The 18,871-nt window shown below is 42.5% G+C and overlaps 1 protein-coding gene across 3 annotated transcripts in view; it reads left to right on the forward strand.

The window, feature by feature from the left end:
- The first annotated feature begins 1,059 nt into the window (after positions 1 to 1,059).
- Positions 1,060 to 18,871, forward strand: part of SMURF1 (SMAD specific E3 ubiquitin protein ligase 1) — a 94,461-nt gene continuing 76,649 nt past the window's right edge. For all 3 annotated transcript variants that reach the window (XM_079718915.1, XM_079718916.1, XM_079718917.1), the window contains exon 1: positions 1,060 to 1,380. In XM_079718915.1, coding sequence (XP_079575041.1) covers positions 1,326 to 1,380 — 55 coding nt within the window. In that variant the 5' untranslated portion in view covers positions 1,060 to 1,325. The remainder of the gene's footprint in view (positions 1,381 to 18,871) is intronic.

Here is an 18,871-nt window from a genome sequence, read left to right on the forward strand (position 1 = left end):
AAAAGGCATTCAAAGAATCAGGTAGTTGGTCAAAAACAAGTCTGATAAACCCAGCTTTTCCTCTCTATCAACACAGTATTTCCTCTCTGTAACGGGTTAACAAACAGAGGAGTTTGTTTGCTGGAGAAAGCATAATGAGCTTTTAGTTCTACCTTGCGACTGTGGGAGAAGTGTTAACAGAAGGCAGGGAAACACAGGCCGTAAAGCTGCCTTTTTGTTTGGCTAAACTGTATGCAGATTGGATAATAACAAACATCTTATCTACCTCTTTATCCGTCTCTCGCATCTTGTTTACCTTGTCCATGTATGGCACTTCCTGCGATTCTGGCAACTTTGTTATGGGTCAATAGAGCGCACTAGTTGCCCAGAACACACCTAGGGGACTTTGTCTCTTTGAGAAGTCCCTCCCTTGAAATTGCGTTGTCTAGACGCTCTTTACTAAAAGTAAATAAACTGGGATTGCATGCCTATTCGTGCAAAGTGCTTGGTGTAGTAACAGGCCACGGTTTCCTGTAAGCCCCCCTTCAACAGCTCTCAGGAGCTCAGAGCCTTGAGTGAGAGACCTGGAAAATCGATTCCGTTCTCTGAACCTCAACGTCCGCATCGGCAAACCGGTTCCCTTCGAGAATGTGGCGAAGACCGAAGGCGACCACGCGCTGGCCCAGCTGTCCCGCCCGCCTAGGTGTGTGCCCGGCGCTCGCTCCCGGCCCCGCGGCTCTGCACACCGCGCCGGGTTCCGCGGGCCTCCGAAGCGCTTGGCCCCAGCCCCCGATCTCCTCCTCCCGTCTCCCGGTCCGACGGGTGCAGGGAACCCGGCCATCAGCTCCGGACCCCTAGCGCCCTGGGCTGAGCGGGCGACGCAGCCGCGCGGCGCGCCCCGCCCAGCCATCCCCGCGGGCGCGCGCACGCACGCAGGCGTGGGGCTGCACGACCCGGGCGCGCGCAGGGCCGGGCCGGCACGACGGCGGGAGCGCGCGCGGCTCCGGGAGGCGGTGGCGGCGGCGGAAGCGGCGAGGGCGGCGGGCGTCCGGCTCTGAGGTGGTGGCGGTGGTGGCGGTCGTGGTGGCGGCGGCGGCGGCGGCGGCGGCTCCGGACTGGGCTCGGCTGGGATCGATCGAGGGTCGGGGGCGCCGGGTCGAGCGCCGATCCCCCGGCTCGACCATCCGCCAGCCGCCCGGACGCCTGGGCCGCGGAGTTTGTGTCCCGGCTCGGACCCCGGCGCCCAGCCCGGAGCCGTAACCTTGAGGCGGCGGCGGCGGGGCCGGGCCGGGCCGGGCCGGGGGGCGGCAGCGCTGGATCCGCGGCTGCCCGATCGTTGGCGGGAGATGTCGAACCCCGGGACGCGCAGGAACGGCTCCAGCATCAAGATCCGTCTGACAGGTACGGCCGGCGGGAGGCCCCCGCCGACACCCGGCGCCCGCTCGCACCCCGCACGGCCCCTCAGCAGCCCCGGAATTTCCCGCAGGGCGCCCTGGGGAAGTGGCCCTCCCCCACGCCAGCCGTTGTCCCAGGACCTGGTCGCCCCCCTCGGCGAGTGCCCCTCGCTGCTCCCTCCCGGCCCCGCCCCCTCGCTTCTCCCCGGCCCCGCCCCCTCGCTTCTCACCCCCATCCACCCTCTCGCTTCCCTCCTTTCCCCCCACCTGCCCCCTCCTCTCGCTTCCCCCTCCTGGCCCCGCCCCCTCACTTCTCCCCTCCTGGACCCCCTCCGTCTCCCTCCCCTCCATCCCCCTCGCTCCCTTCCTTCTCCCTCTAGCCCCTCGCTTCTCCTCTCCTGGCCCCGCCCCCCGCTTCTCAACCCCTTCCTCCCCCAGGATTTCTTCTTTCTCCCCTCACCTGCCCCCTCTCTTTTCCCTCTCAGTCCCGCCCCTCGATTCTCGCCACCTTCCCATTCTCTGGCTCTTCCCTATCTCTCCCCCCACCTGCCCCCTCGCTTCTCCCCTCCCGGCCTTGCCTCTCGCTTCTCCCTCCAAGTCTACCCCCCACCCACCCACTGACTTCTCACCCCATCCCTCATCCGTTCTCTTGCTTTCCCCACCCCCCCACTTGCCCCCTAGCTTCTCCCCTCCGGGCCCCGCCCCTTTCTTCTATTCAGCCCCGCCCCCTCACTTTTCCCTAAACTCCGCCCCTCATTTTCTACCTAGTCCCGCCCCCGCTTATCTCCCAGCCCCGCCCCCTTGCCTCTGTCTGGCGGCCTCCACCCTTTCCTTCAGCCTCGAATTCCTGAATCCTATCTCGTAGCTTCTCCCGGTCCTGTTCTCACTTCCCCTCTGGTCCAGACCTCTTCAGTCTAGTCCACTTCCTTTCTCTCTCAGGCCAGGCCACTACCTCCTCTTGACTGTGCTTCTTCAGTTCTTTCCTTTACTGTCACCCCTCTCCCACCCGCCAGCATCCTTGAAAAACCTCCCCCCCTCCCCGCCCGCACCCCACGCGCACTCTGGAGGCTTTGGCAGCTGCACTAACGCAGACTCCTTGATTCACTCTCATTGAGTCTTCAATGAAATGCCCGTGTCTCCTAGGTGGCTCATAGTGCAACCTTCAAGGGTGAGCGCGAAGCTCTGCTCTGGGCCTGCGACGTGGTGGTTCGGGTGTGTATAGCTGCCAGCGGTGTCTGTCGGCTTGCCCCTCGCTAGCGGGCTCCAGAGATCCTGGACCAGTCTGCACCCTCATCTGCTCTTTCTCGCTCTCCCCATTCCTGCGGGTCTGCTGCCCCGTCTTCCGGTTTAAATTCACACCTGAGGCCAGATTGTAGTGCTACAAATACGGTTCTGCTGGGGGACTTTCCAGACGTGAATATTTCCCTCTCTGGAAAGGAAATAAAAAGTTCAGGCTAATCCCTGTTGGGGATTTTCCCCTGGATTTTTCTGTTCAGTGACTGGTCTGATGATGCCTTAAAAGTCAGTCTGGTCAGATTCTTTGAAAAAGAGAATGATCATTTTGGACACTTTATGGCAAATGCATGGCCCTCAATTATTGGTGAAATCCCTGAAAACAACAATGGGTTATTTTTTTTTTCAAACGAAAATTTCCTCTGAGAGTTCTTAGTTGTTGCATGATCCATTTTTTGTTTCAAGAAAAGGGAGATAGTTTTTTTTTGTATAAAGATGTCTGGTTTTTTTGTATAAAGATGTCAGATCAGGTTATGACCAGATAATACAATCAGATCAGATAATGATTTGGACCCAAACCCAGACCCTGGTTTTGTAAGTGACAAGTATATCCCAGGGATCTTTGTTTCAGGAGAAACATAATTCTTTATTCCAGGGCTGGTAAGAAACTCTCACTCACTATGTAGATACAGTATATACATTCTTATTTTTATGGTTACATAAAAGCCACGTTTTTGACTTTGTAATGCTTGTAAAACTTTAATTACTGACAACTTTCATTTGGTTCTCATTTACAGTGTAATCTATAAGTGACATCAGATTAGTTTCAGTTTTCTTGTTAAAAGCAGAAGTAACTGATTTTGTGAGTTGGGGTAGAAATGTGATTAATGTTTTAGAAGGACTAGGTTTTAATTACAACGTTTGTGTCAGGTGTATTTATATATTAATCAAGCCTAGTTGGCAGGTCTGGATGTGAGCCTTTTCCTCCTGTAGTGGAGGTTTTGTCCTTCGTCCCAAATTAATTTTGGACTCAGAAATTTAGATGTCATAGATGCAGAAATGCTTTAAAGAGTTTTTGGATGGTGTTTGCTATCGCAGGATCAGGTGATGAGTGTTCTTTCCAAAATGCCTTTTCCCTTTCCCCCAGCTGATGTTATTCATGATCTGAGGGGCTTTGTGAGTGTGGTCCTCCCTGCAGCGAGGATTTAGCGTTGATTGCAGACACACTTGATGCCAGTTGTCTGCTGAACATTAATTTACCTGGAAACGTCAGAACTAGATACTTTGTTGGCGGTAGAATAGGTTTTGGCCTTATCTTTGAGCTTGTCGGGGAGAGTTTGAAATCTCTGCACTTCTGGTGTCTTGGGAAGCCATCTTTCAAGAGATGTGTACTTTTGTTACAGGTTTCAGAGTTTATTTCCCTGTGTGATATTTGAAAAAATGACTTTTAAAACGAGGGCTGTTCTTCTAACCAGTCAGCGAATACCACACAGGGCACAGTTCAATGGAAAGTATGAAGACATTGGATTATAAAAGAGTATTTAGAACTTTGGTGTCCACAGTTGTATTAGGCGGTTGGTGGGTTTAGAATTAGGAGACTTGATTCTGGTAAGATCAGCCGTTAACTGCATGATATAGAACAAATTATTTAACCTTTCTGGGTTCTCAGTTTCCTAATATATAAAATGAGATTTCAACTCCATTATAACGTTCTTTCCTTCTTGAGGATATGTCAATTTGTCTGCCTATTTATTCCAAATTACCATTTGCTTATGCTTGCTTTTGTTAAGTCTCAGTCCTGTTATTCAGAATTTGTGTTAAAACACAGACCTCCTGTTTGATTTATGTCAAGCATTACTTTTGTGTATTGGTTACATTTATGATTTCCTTTTTTTCCCCTTCCTCTGGAACCTTTTTTGTTTTTGAAAACTATTGGGTCGTATGTTGCACTGCTTGGGAAAGCTGGCCTAAACTAGTAGAAGAATGTGTGAGTCTTTATATTGAAATGACTATGATTTTAATGAATGTCTTTGTGGTATTTTAACAGGAAAATCATTTTTAAATGGTTTCAGTAGGTTTGGAGCATAATATGTACAAAATCAAGTGATCTTGGTTGAAGAGCATTATCTTGCAGACATTGTAGAGTCCCCTGGCAAATCAAACACTTTGGAAACATTTTTATTTTAAATTAAGCAGGATTTGCAAAAACTTTGTTCTTACATGGTACACATATGAATCCCAGATACGTTATTTAGGCCACTTTGGTAAAAGAATGGAATTTTGAGCTCAGGGTTCCACAGCGCTCTTCAAACAAATTAAATTTTATTCTAATGTTAACGAGTTAGTTGAAATACCAAATGCCTAAACTTTTTCTTTGGTGCTTTTATGCCTTGAAATACTCTCAGATCTCCTTGTGTTTTTATATTTTTTGGAGTGTGACTGTATATTGGGAAGGGAGAAAAATTCTAATTCCAAGTAGAGAAGGGAAACCTTCTTGATAGCCTATGGAAATTGAAACTATTTTTAGAGTTATAGCACATGTAATGTAAGGCTGACTTTTTTTTGGCATCCAGATGATCCAACTTGGAGAGAAGTAGTTTGTAGTCATAACTGTTTATAACATTAATTGATCAATCACAGGTGACCTAATTGATTTGAGATAGGTTTTTCTTAAGAAAGATTAAGAAATCTCTGAAGATGTTGCCTGTGTCAGTTTGTACCTGACTTATGTAAGGCGGGCAGAACTCTTGTTTTAACAACTGGAACTGTGATAAGAAGGAATAAGTAAGTCATCACTAGTTACCCAGCATTCACCCTCCACCTGAGTTTGCCTAACATTTTCCTTAGAGTCTGCCTCAAGTTCATGCAGGTGCAGCCAAGGTACTTCTTTGAGCCGAATCATCTAAGGATGTGGGATGGGTTAGATCAAATGCTACTGCAAAATTGATACTGCAGTTATTTATACTTTAAAAGCAATAACCCTCTGCCAAGTACACATTCTGGTATTGATTTTTTGGAGAAAATATTTATTTATTTGGCTGCTTGGGGTCTTAGTGGCAGCACACGCGGAATCGAGCACGGAGTCTTAACCACTGGACCACCAGGGAAGTCCCTCTCGTGTTGATTTTGTGATTTGGTCACATCTGTGCTGTCTTAAGAAAAACTTCCCCCCCCCCCAAATCCATTAAAAAAGAATCTTCTTGACCCACCTAACTGGCTTGAGAAATGAACTATTTCGTATGCTCTATCTCTCTGTATTTTTATAGTAGTTGTGATTTATCAAACTAGCATTTTTTATTTCAATCCTATTTCTTTGTCAGTTCAAAAACTCCTATTTTTGCAAACATGAAAGTTGTGTCTGAACTTCAGGTTTTTTCTTCTCTTCTGCAGATTTTCCTTTTCTGTTTGGTCACATTGGCCGGTTCTAATGTGGAACATTGGGTGACGGGGAGGGTCCTGGGACCTGAGTCACTTGTGAAGAAGTATTTCCTCCTGAATTAAAAAAAAAGAAAGACTGACCCGTAATATTTCAACATCAGCTCACTGATCCAGTTCACTAGCCTGGCTGTTCTGTAACATGTTTGTGGGCACTGGTTAAAAGTTAAAATAGCTGAATCGTGCATTTTATTGAGTGCTCAGAGCAAAAAGGAAGTTCAAAAAACCTTCTCAAATGGATGAAATTATTTGGTGTCTGTGCCATGCTCTGATTTTCTGGGTGAGAAACCCTAACTTTCAGGATTCTCACTTAAATCAATTTTTTGTTATTTCAAAACCATTTCAGTGGCTAAATGTTTTTAAACAAAGAGTTAGTAAAAAAAAAATACGTGGGTTTGTTATGTTCGTTTTTTTGTCACCGAACAACTCAAATGACTAGTTTGCTTGTTGTTTTGTAAGTGAATTTTATTGAGAGAAAGCCCCTCACTTAAATTGGCTTGTTGTCCTCCGCATCTAGCTGCCCAAAGTCCCTAAGGCCATTCTAGTTGAGAGCTGTCGAGCTCTCTCGAAAAAAACCAAAAGCTCATAACCCTGTGAATCAGACATATCTTCTTTTTAAAATGTTAGAATTCCTGTTGTGTCTACAGATGAAATCGAATCCATTTAGATACTTAAACTAAGTGAAATGTTGTTTCCATATTTCTAGATTAAAGGGAAAAAAATCCTCTTATTGTCTTAAAACAAGGCTTAAATAATGTACAATCAGTGCGTCTGGTGATGGACCCACTCTGTAATTCCAGCTGTGTTCACCTCCATTGCAGCTGAAAGGAATTCTAATTGGCTGAGGAATGTCGGCAGCATCATGTATCACGGAGAACGGACCTATTATGCTGGCTGCTGGGTGATGCATTTCAGATGTTTTAGGCTCCTGAGTCCAACTTGGAGGTTGCTTACAGGGAGTCTGGAAGAGAATGTTGTGAAGCTGTAGCGGGGGTGAGGGGGTTGTAGAAGGCAGCCTGCTTTCTTCTTTGTACATTGGGCATCTGCTCAATTCTCTAAAGGCCTTGGTGCTTTCTTCTGGCTTAACCACCAGATTGGGACTCAGAAGGTCTGATTTTATTTCTAACTCTCAAAAGTGCCACAGTGAAGAAAGGGGGTGGGTGGAGTTATAATCTATTTTTGACTCAGTCTTCCTATCTGTAATGGGAAGTACCTGCCTTTTTATATCAGGTGAGGACTTGATACGGATTAAATATTTTGATGAGTAGTTTTGAATTATTTCTAGAGTAGACAGTGTAAATCCAAAGTCATAGATTCCTGTCATTTTTTATTCCTAAATAATCACGTAAGTGCTAAAGCTAGTGATGTATTTGACACTGAAGGAAATCAATGGAATCTATTGATAAACATGGAAAAATAATACTCAAGAATGAACTGTTAAATTCTCTATGCATTCAGAAAGTTCCTTAGAGAAGTAGTGTCACGAGCCAAAGCCAACATCATTTTTTTTTTTTTTTTTTTGCGGTATGCGGGCCTCTCACTGCTGTGGCCTCTCCTGTTGCGGAGCACAGGCTCCGGACGCGCAGGCCCAGCGGCCATGGCTCACGGGCCCAGCCGATCCGCGGCATGTGGGATCTTCCCGGACCGGGGCACGAACCCGTGTCCCCTGCATCGGCAGGCGGACTCTCAACCACTGCGCCACCAGGAAAGCCCGAGCATCATTTTTAATTGTGAAACCTTGGAAGCATTCCCATTAAAATCAGGAGCAACACAGGGATGTACACTGTGACAATTGTTATGAACTAGATAAAGACATCAGAAAGCAAAATTCCTATTATTAGCAGGCAGTATGATTTTATATCTTTTAAAATCCAAAAGAAGCAGCTGAAAAACAGTTATAAAGTATAAAAAAACTTTAGTAGTTGGATAGAAAATTTCTCCATGGAAAAATAAAATGGATAAAAATCGATAGCCAAAGACAAACTAGGAAAAACAGTTTGTAATCTATATATCATGAAAGTCAAGCTTGTTTAATATATAAAGAACTTTCACAATCAATTAGAAAAAGGCCAATAACCTATTTGGCAAAGGATGTGGACAATTCACAGAAAAGAATGAAAATGGATTTCAAGCATGTGAAAAGACACTCAGCCCTATTCATTCCAAACAAAATACCAATTAAAACTAAGGGTGAGGGACTTCCCTGGTGGCGCAGTGGTTAAGAATCCACCTGCCAGTGCAGGGGACACAGGTTCGAGCCCTAGTCCGGGAATATCCCACATGCCGCGGAGCAACTAAGCCCGTGCACCACAACTACTGAGCCTACGCTCTAGAGCCCGCGAGCCACAACTACTGAGCCCGTGCACCACAACTACCAAAGCCCGCGCACCTAGAGCCCGTGCTCCAAAACAAGAGAAGCTACCGCAATGAGAAGCCCGTGCACCGCAACTAGAGAAAAGCCTGCGCGCAGCAGCGAAGACCCAACACAGCCAAAACAAACAAACAAAAAACAAAAAACTAAGGGTGAAACAGTTTGTCATCTAGCAGATAGGCAGAGACTAGAGTTTGAAAATATGTCATGATGACAAAGGTGTGGAAAAGCAGAAACTTTTACACTGTTTATTGAGAATATAAATTGGTACAATATAGTAAGAAGGGCAGTCTGGTATCAGATAATAAATGTATACATCCTTTGATCTGACAGTTCTGCCCTTAGGAATTTTTCTTACAGATATATTCACACATTTATGTAAAGGCTTATGTGCAAAGTCATTGTAGCACTGTTTGAAATTGTAAAAGACTGAAAACAAATACGCATTAATAGAGAACTAGTTAAATCAATTATGGTATATCCCCAGGGAGGCATAGCTGTTTAAAAGAATAAGATAGTGCTTTGTATTCTGATATGGAATATTCCCCAAGGTATGTTATTGAGTGGGGGAAAAGCATGATTCAGAAGAGTGGAAATTGTACATACTATTTGAGTAGTAAAACAAAATAAAAGGGAAATTTATAGATCTATCTGCATAGATATCACTGGAAGGATTCTGTCGAAATATTGATTGTGATTTCCTCTGGGGAGGAAAACTGGGGTTGAGGGTCCAGATGAGAGAGAGAGACTTGGTTTTATTGTATTCCTTTTACTATTTCATCTCCCCTCCTGCCCCCTTTCTCCCTCCCACCCCTTGAGCATGTATTAAAATTAAAAATTAAAAATGTTAAAAACAAACAAAAAAAGAATCTACAACTCTTAGGAAGAAAAGAGTTTCTTAGAGCAACTAGTATATTAATTGCTAATTGTAATTGTTTTCAAATGTAGGTGTTCTGAAAATGCAAATTGTGCCAAATGTATTTTAAAGGGCTAAAATAGCACCTAAGGGTATATACCCATGTTTATATGTATTTCCTCACTAGAGAGTAAAATACATTGCATTGCAGGTCTGAACAGACATTTTCCCAGAGAATATGTTCATTCTGATACTGAGAATACTCCCCCAAAACAAATGCCCTTGTTCTAGCATATTAAAAACTTATTCCAGCCTGAATGATTCTTTCCAGATTCAGGAATCTAATCCTACTTAGACCTACTTTTTATAGAGAGCCTTTTGAAAGACTGGGGTCTTGATTCTGAATAATAGAGCTGGTTTATATCATTTATTTGGAATGTCACTTGGGGTTATCTCTGACCTGTTTTTGTAAAATAACCTCCTCCCTAAAGTGGGATAAAAATGTTAACTTGCATAAGCCAGCAATAATAATTTGGTATATTTCCCAAGTATTTATAATCAATAGGTTTATTTTGAACTTTTAAAAAGGCCTGTTTGTTAATTTTAGTGGTGCCTAAAAAAGAAATATTGATATCTGACTCTGTAGAAGTAGACAAAGTTATAGCCACATGTAATTTGTTGCCTTTTTATTCTCTTAGATTTTTGGGATCAAAATCTTAGTTTTACTGTATTGTATTTCTACATATATTACCTACAAATCATAGGTCTGCTGATTGCTTGATGGGTGTTCGTACATATGAGTAGTAGTAATGCCTTATATTGTACGGTGTTTCATAGTTTGCAGAGAGTTCTCATAAACATTTCCTCACCTGAGGCAAGATACAAGCCAGCCTCAAAAAGTTTTTGGTTTTTTTGTTTGTTTGTTGTTTTTTAAATGTGTTTTTGTTTCTAGGTTAAAAAATAGCATGCAATTTTTTTTGTTGTTGTTCTTAAAAACACATTTTACAGGAGAGAAAGGATAGTTTCTCTCATCCTAAATGGATAATCATTTCACAGGCCGATACAAAAATTCTCGGAAGCACGCTTAATCCAACTATAATAAATTCGTATGCTTTACAATAATCAATACTCATGTGCAGAAGGCCTGCATGTACTCATGGGATGTTGATTTAACTCTTCTTAGTCTTTACTGAAGATAATCCACACTCACAAAATTAGGCAAGTTTTTTTGGGGGTGCGGCAAGGTAGCATTTTTTCTCCACAATTACTTGAGGTTGGAAACATGACATTCTTCTTCTCCCCCAAACATGCCTAGTGACTAAGCTTAATGTGTCCAAAACAGTCTTCTTGATCCCCTCTCCCCAGAAACCTTTCTCTCTAACAGTCATCCCCACTTCATTAAATCTCCCCAGTTGCCCAAACCAAAAAACGAGCCTCATTGTCATTCTTCATATCTAATTTATCCTCAAGTCCTCTCATTTCTGTTACCACAGTTTATCTGGAATGTGTCTCCTCTGGAATGTGTCTCCCCTTCATGTCCATTGCCCTCATTCTAGTTCCAGCTGCCACCATCATCAACTCTTGCTTGGACAGCTGCTGCTTGCCCTTTTTTATTCCAGTGCTACTTGTAACCAAAACCATCCGGCTGCAGTATTAGTTATTTCTCTATTTCAATGATGTTAAATAATTTATGATAAAAGTCCTTGCTTGGGGAAATCCTCAAGTGGAGACAGAAAGAGACTGGCTGACATTGCCCTTCCTCCCAGCCAGTGTGGCTCCTTCACTCCTGCTTCTGTGTTCACTGCCTCCGGCTTCAGCTCCAGGAGCCTTGGTGAGGATGTCCAGTTGTCTTTGTCAGGGTTACATGGAGCCTCTCTTGGTCTGATGATTGAGGGATGGCCAGTGACAAGTTGAATTGTGTACAACGGTGGAGCGGGATCAGGAAACCCAATTGAAGACTATGATTTGAAAGAGTGAAGAATGGGAAACATATAGTCTCTATGGTCCAGAGCACATGTTATGTTCTCCTGTACAAGAAAAGCACATTGGCTGCCTCTGGATAACTCACAATTTGATCACCCCCCGCAGTCATTCCCAAGATGCTCTGACCCTAGTCTGGCCCATCTTTGTGATGTCTTCAACCATTCGGCTGTTCAGACCAAAAACTTCAGTGTCCTCCTTGATTTTCTTCTCTCTCGTCCTCTAGAAGTTGTCAGCTCTGCCTCATGTACCATCTCCTGCATCTTTCTACTTCTCTCCATCTTCACTTTTACCGCCCTAGTCCCAGGCATCATCACCTCTCGTTGGATGCTTGCAATAGTCTTCCAAATGGTCTCCCTGCTTCTGTATATTGAAATATCATATACATACAGAAAGGCAGTGTACGGTTTGTTGATATTTTATAAGCTGAACACACTTGTGTAACTATATCTTAGATCAGCGGTTCTCAACTGGGGAGTAATTTGGCCCACCAAGGGGCTTTTGGCAATGTCTAGAGACATCTTTGGTCATTACTACTTTGTGGGTGTTACTAGCACATAGTGGATAAAGGCCAGGAATGCTGCCAAACATCCTACAATGCACCAAACAGCCCCCCACAGCAAAGAATTATCCAGTCCAAAATGTCAGTAGTGCTGGAGAAACTCTGATCTAGATCAAGAAATAGAATATTACCAGTATATGGAATACCCACAAGCTACCTTCCCAGTTTCTACCCCCCACCCCCAAAGATAATCACTGTCCTGTTGTAACAGCCTGCTTTTGAACTTCATGTTAATAGCACCATACAGTAGGCATTCTTTTGTGACTGACCTCTTCAACATTACATTTGTGAAATTCACCCATATTGTTGTGTGGTTGTACATTATTCGTCCTTTTTGCGGTAGAGTATTACATTATGTCAAACTAAATATAACTGATCCCTTTACCAGTTGACGGGCAATTGGGTAATTTCTAGTTTTGGCTGTTATGAATAGTGCTGCTATAAACATCTGAGTGTGTGTCTTCTGGTGAGAATATATATGCATTTCTGTTAGGTGTATACTTAGGAGCGGACTTGCTGGGTCATACGGAGTAGGCATATGTTCAACTTTAACAAAACTTCCAAACAGTTTTCCAAAGTGGTTGTACCAATTTACATTCCCACAGGCAGTATGAGAGTTCCAGTTGCTCCATATTGTTGCCAATCTTGGTGTTTTCTTTTTTCTTTTAACCCTTTTGGTGAGTGCAGCATAATATCACATTGTGATTCTGCTTCTGCTTTCACTTTTCTCCAATCCATATCTTAAATGGAAGCCTAAGACATCTTTTCTTTTTAACTTTTTTTTTTCTTTTTTCTTTCTTTTTTTTTTAGGTAAGGTAGAGCTTTGGTGTAAGCATCATAAGCTAAGGTTTTTTCCTCTCCCAAGAAACAATTTTCACACCCTTCTAGGCAATATTATCCTGTTGAGAATGAATGACCTACCCTAGTGTGTGTCAGAATCACCTGTGAGTTGTTAAATTTCAGATTGCCAGGGCCACCCTCAGCCACTAGCAAATATATGTTTATCTTAAAAAATCTAGGTGTATTTGGCTGTAATGTGAAAAAGGTAAAAAAAATTTTAGTCAGAAACCTTAAAATCTTGTTTCTATGAATAATTTCTAATTTATACATAGGTAATATTTTGTCTACATACCAGGTTTCCTTCCTGAGATCTCCTGTGTAGGTTCAGACTTGTTTTCTTTGCAAATAACTAGTACTGTATTAAAATAATATTAGCAGAGAATCGTGTAGACTAATATATTACAAACCTAAATTCAATATTTTTGTCCAAAAAGAAATCAATGCACACTTCACACAATTGCCACGTGAGTTCTATTTAATCTTTTATTATCATAAACACATTTGTTCTCCCTAAAGCCCCAAATAAAGTGACTTGCATTTTGTGAGTCAAATATTATGAGTTTTATCTTAGGATTTGTTTAAATGTGATTTAGTCATGCTTTTAGCTTTCTTATTTATTTACTTACCTAAATTGAGGTATAATTGCCATATAACACTGTATCAGTTTCAGGCGTACAATATAATGATTTGATATTTGTAGACACTGTGAAATGATCACTACAGTAAGTCTAGTAACATCCATCACCTTACACAGTTACAAAAAAATGTTTTTGATGAGAACTTTTAAGATCTCCTCTCTTAGCAACTTTCAAATTTGCAAAATATTTTTTTTTTTTTTTTTTTTTTTTGTGGTACGCGGGCCTCTCACTGTTGCGGCCCCTCCCATTGCAGAGCACAAGCTCCGGACGCGCAGGCTCAGCGGCCATGGCTCACAGGCCCAGCTGCTCCTCAGCATGTGGGATCCTCCCGGACCGGGGCACGAACCCGTGTCCCCTGCATCGGCAGGCGGACTCTCAACCACTGCGCCACCAGGGAAGCCCTGCAAAATATTTTTAACTTTTAATTGAAGTAACTGTAGATTCATAGGAAGTTGCAAAGAAATGTACAGGGAGGTCTGTGTACCCTTTACTATGCCTCCCCCATTTTTAACATCATGCATACCTATGGTATGATATCAAAACAAGCTGACGGTCAACACTGGTACAATCCACAGGTCAGATTTCACCAATTGTATGTGCAGATTTGTATAACCACCACCACAATCGAGATGCAGAACTGTGCTGTGTTGTCCTTGGTGCTCTCCCTTTAAAGGCACATCCACCCCTCCCTCATCCCTGGGACCCCTGGCAATCACTACTCTGTTCACCATCTCAAACTCTTTTCAAAGCAGAAATTAGATCATGTCATTCCCTTCTTTAAAGTCCTCCAGTGGCTTCCTACTCAGAATAAAATCAAACTCCCTGTGTGATCCTGCCCCGGCTGCCTCTCTGGCCTCGTCTGTGTCATCTTCTCCCTTTGTTCTCTAGACTGCAGACACCCAGCCGTAAAACATGGCAAGCTTGTTCCTGCTTTAGGGATTTTGCATGAATTATTCCTTTACTTTTCTCTTTTCTTCCTCTTCTTCTGGGTCTTCTTTGTTGTCTTCTTTCTTAATGAAATGCTTGAATGGTCTTCCCTTGATTGTTTTTTTTCCATGGCTGGTCCTTCTTGTCATTCAATTCCCAGTCCAAGTGTCGCCTCCTCAGGAAGACCTTTCCTGACCACCCCATTGAAGTAACTCCCTCAGTGTCACAGCAGCCTTACTTCCTAACCAGCAATCATCACTTCATGATATTTTTTTGGGTGTTGATATAACAGCTAGCTGTCTAGTCGACCGGGTTTTCTCTCTGCTCCTGGTATGTAAGTTCCATGAAGCCCGCGGCCTTGCTTACAGACGTCTTGTTTACGTACGTCTTGTTTACATCTGTGTTCCCACTGAACTTTGCTTGGTACACAGCGGTGTTCACGAACACTCGCTGGTTGAAAGAATTAATGACCTTCTTGTAGATTGGGTTCCATGGCCACATCTGAGTTGGGCGCTGGAGGAGACCCCTCTTGGGGGCAGTGTTTGTGGGCTGCTTCTTTTTGGCCACAGAGTGAGATAGGGGCTGGGAACTGGGCAATCACAGCCTGCTGTCAGCTCAGCTTGGGAGGTCTGTGACCATATGACACCCCAAAACCTAGTCTGCTCCTGGACTTTGGGCAATTCCAGGGGTTTGAACCAAAGCCTGAAATGTTCCCAAGTCTAGAATTTGGCCCATCTTCATAACGTTTGGTTTCCTCGTTGTCTCCTTTGCTTTTCCCTCAAGGCTGTTGGAAATAAGTGGTTGGATGGAGGGACATCATGAATTTGTCCCTTGCCCATAGGATGTTTTGCAGTAACATCTCGAATGATGTTTCCCATTTTCAGGCTGAGAATACCTCACAAGGGTGTTTGGGGGATGCCTGGGGGTCAGGATTCTTTTGCCCACCCTACCCCACAGTCTTATCTCTTGCCAAGGCTACCACTTCCCTCCCTCTCTTTATCCTGTTTTCTCTCTTCAAATCTCTCGGTCCCTTTGGATTGCATTTGAAGCAGAAAGGCCTTCTTTTAGCAAAGGCATATTTTCCTCCCTTTTCGTTTTGTCTCCTCAAAGATCCTTACTAAATGCTGTGAGTAGTCGGAGCCTTTCCTTATCTTGCATCTTTCCTATTGAGTGCCTTAATGTTCCTTGTAGTCTTGGTGGGCACAACAGGCCACAGGCCACAGCCTGATTGTTTCTTTTCTCAAAGATAGTTAAATGCTCAGGTTGGGTTCATGATGTGTTCATTGAATTTTACCCTGTCTCCTTTCTTCAGCCAATTTCACATTTTTACTTCTGTCTTGTATTTACAATACCACACTTCCTGATACTGATTTTTTATTAGTTTTAAAAAAAACAGAATGCTTTCAGATGTAAGTAGCAGACAACCTAGCTTAAATTGTCTCAATAGAAAGAATTTCCTTCAGTAAATTAACAGCAAAGTGCAAAAGTAGTTCCAGTGGCATGGCAAGGACCTGGTTTTCCCATTTCTCAGTGCTGTGACCTCAGACCATTCTTGGCTGTCCCTTCCCCTTGTGTTCCAAAGGTAGGACGTGGCTACCAGCAGCTCCCATGGCTATTTGCTTCTGGCTTTAACTAGCAGATGTTAAAGAACACTTTAAGATGTTAAGAGAACACTTCCCCAGTAGCTCATGCCTAGAGTAGAAGTTCTGGAGTTGAATCTTCTTGTCTGATTGGCCTAATTTGGGTCACATGTCCATCTCTGAGCCAACCACTGGCTAGGATGATGGGAATTAGGGTCCATCTTGGAATCCAGTAATGGTGTTAGTCTCACCCAACATATAGGACTAGGACATTTGAGGGAACAGGAAAAGAAATGCTAGGAAGGCAACCAACAAATAAGTAGACGATACCATTTAATGAACTTCTGAAAAAAAAAGAATGCCCTCTTTGTAGTAGTGTGAATTAAAAGATGTATTTTTGTAGAAGTGCCAAACATTTTTGCCAGGTGCTAGGAATGGTAGCTTTATATGTGAACTTACCCCAACAAATTTCATTATCGATTTGTATTATAGAATGTTTCTGGTTTGTTGTATAGCGTTGTTTTATGTGGGACTATTTCAATACTGATTTAAATAAAATTTAGGTACAGAACGTAGGAATACATTCTTATATCATTTCTCTAGAGATAATAGAATATTTTTAAGGAAGAAAAATACATGTTAATTATAAATTGAATTCAGGATGTATAAAAAGAGAAAAAATTGGTTTTTATGCAAGAGTATAATTTTTCTCAGAAAGGTGATTACCAACCCTTCCTTATAATAAAGGCTTTGAATTAATAGTTAATATTTGTTCTTGATATCTGGAGCTCTGTATTTTTACTCCTATATTCCTTAAAAAAAAAAAAAAAGTGCTTAGAAGATACTTGGCTGGGCTTCGAACCCATGCTCCAAGGAATGGTTGGCTTTCTCAGACCCTCAAGCTCTTCCCTCTGTGGAGTCAGTGAGGCTGGGTGGTTAAGAGCCAACCTGTGCCTTTAGACAACTGACCTCATCTCTTAGTTTCCCTGGCTATAAAAATGGGGAAAATAATTGAAGCCACATCAGAGTATTGTGAGTATTAAATAAAATAATCCACATGCAGTGTCTGGTACACAGTGTTCAATACATGTTAGCTAATATTAACATTGTCGTATTTCAGTGACTCTAAGATGACTTTGATTGAAAGTCACACCATTGTTTTATATACCACTAAAAAAGAAACACCAGTATTTATACTACAATATGATTCATTTGAAGATTTCAGATATATTAAAATATGAAGAAATGTGTCTTAGAATCAATGATATATGGTATTACGGCTGCCTCTGACTTGAAAGTCCTGGAAATTGTTTGTATACCCACAAATTAATGCCATCTGTCTTCAGTTTAAACATAACACAGTGGGATCTAAAGTTTCCTTTCCTTTTTGTTTTTGTCCTAAACATATATTGTATTTGGTCTCACATGTTGCAATATTGGCAATTTCATAATTACTAATTCATTACGTAGGTTGAATAGCGGATGCTACAAGACCAACCACAGGCTTTGCAAACTTGGGTTATTTGCTTTTCTTCAGTGATTTAGAAAGAAATTTGAGATACATTTTTGGAATCATTAATATCAGTTGAATAAACCTATTTGGAAGCTCAAGGCAGGTTAAATGATAGTGCACATTACCTTTTAGAAAAGCACAAGTTGTAGGCAGAAAGCCAACTTAGGAAAGCGCCTCTGGTACACCCAAACACATTCAGTTTAGAAAGAGTAATATTGCTGTTTGAAAGAAATGTGTGGTAGTTGATTTTCCACTAAAATATAAATGCGGACAGTATATTGTAGAACTTGAGAGACAGTCACAGACTATTTAAGTACCAACTTGGTGTAGTAAAAAGTAGCTATGTAATATGCTTAGCATAAATTTAGAAGTAAAACCCATAAAGATATCACATAACTCGATAGAGTGCTATTTCTCTTGGAAATTCTCTGGTATTTAGAGCGTTGTGAATGGGGTAGTATAAGCCTATTTTTTTTTTGTTTTTATTAAGGCCTGTTTTTGATATTAAAATTGAAATGAATGATAGAAGTCTTTTCGGAGACTCGACCTAACTGTTTACTTATTGCATTATTTATGGCTTACTTCATCAGCTGAATGTCAGCAGGATTCTACTCTTGTTGAGGACAGCTGAGTGAGTGGAGCAGATGTGCTGTTGGGTTACCTTGTCACAGCCCCAGAGGCAGTCCCCTGGCGCATCTGGCACATGAAGTATTTAAATGTTATTTGAGGGTGTTGTTCATGATTTTGGCGAAGACTGTATCTCAGTGCAGTCCATATTTTAATGCATTCTGAAACAGCAGTGTTGTTCTCTTTCGGGGGAACCCAGGAGACTTTGTTTGCTGTATTTTGTATAGAATTCAGCGTTACAGTACCAAAAATAACACTTTTATTTTAGAAAAGGAGGTTTACTTTAGAAAATAAAGAGTACCTAAATTGAAATAACAGGAAAATTATTTCCAAAAGCAGACATTTGATCGGCTTCAGTACTTTTCTCATCACCTACATAGTAGTAATGTTTATATTTAGAATAGAGAGAAGCCAGTGCAAGATGTCTCAGCAAGGCTTTACTAAAGGATGTGATTATGTCAGTGTTACTCCAGGTGTTTAATTTCAGGCAGTGTGAGTCAAGGATCTGGTGTTTCTTATGTTAGAATAGATTGGACTTGATTCGGAAAGAAAAAATCCCCAAACAGCCCATTAATTTGAAGTGTATAAATCACAGCCTAAAAATGATTTTAGAGTTTTAAAATAGATGACCCATGCATGTAATAGAAGAGGGTACCCATTAAAAATGCCTTTTCCTCCTCCCTGCCCCTTGCCAACCATCTTGCCTCCAGAGAGGCAGCAATTATTACCATGGTATTATTAATTTCTCTAGTAGCATTCTTCCAGAGGTTTTCTGTTTCCTTTTCTCTATCTCTTCCTCCCTCTTTCTTGTTAACACAGGTGACAGCGTACTATATGCACTGTTGTGCACCTTGCTTCTTTCACGTCAGCAGGGACTGCTTTACCTTTGGAGCTCCAGAGCTGCCTCTGTGGCAGGAACAGCGCTGCTCAATGACT

The sequence above is a fragment of the Hyperoodon ampullatus genome, assembly GCF_949752795.1.
Source record: "Hyperoodon ampullatus genome assembly, chromosome: 14".
Lineage (NCBI taxonomy): Eukaryota > Metazoa > Chordata > Mammalia > Artiodactyla > Ziphiidae > Hyperoodon > Hyperoodon ampullatus.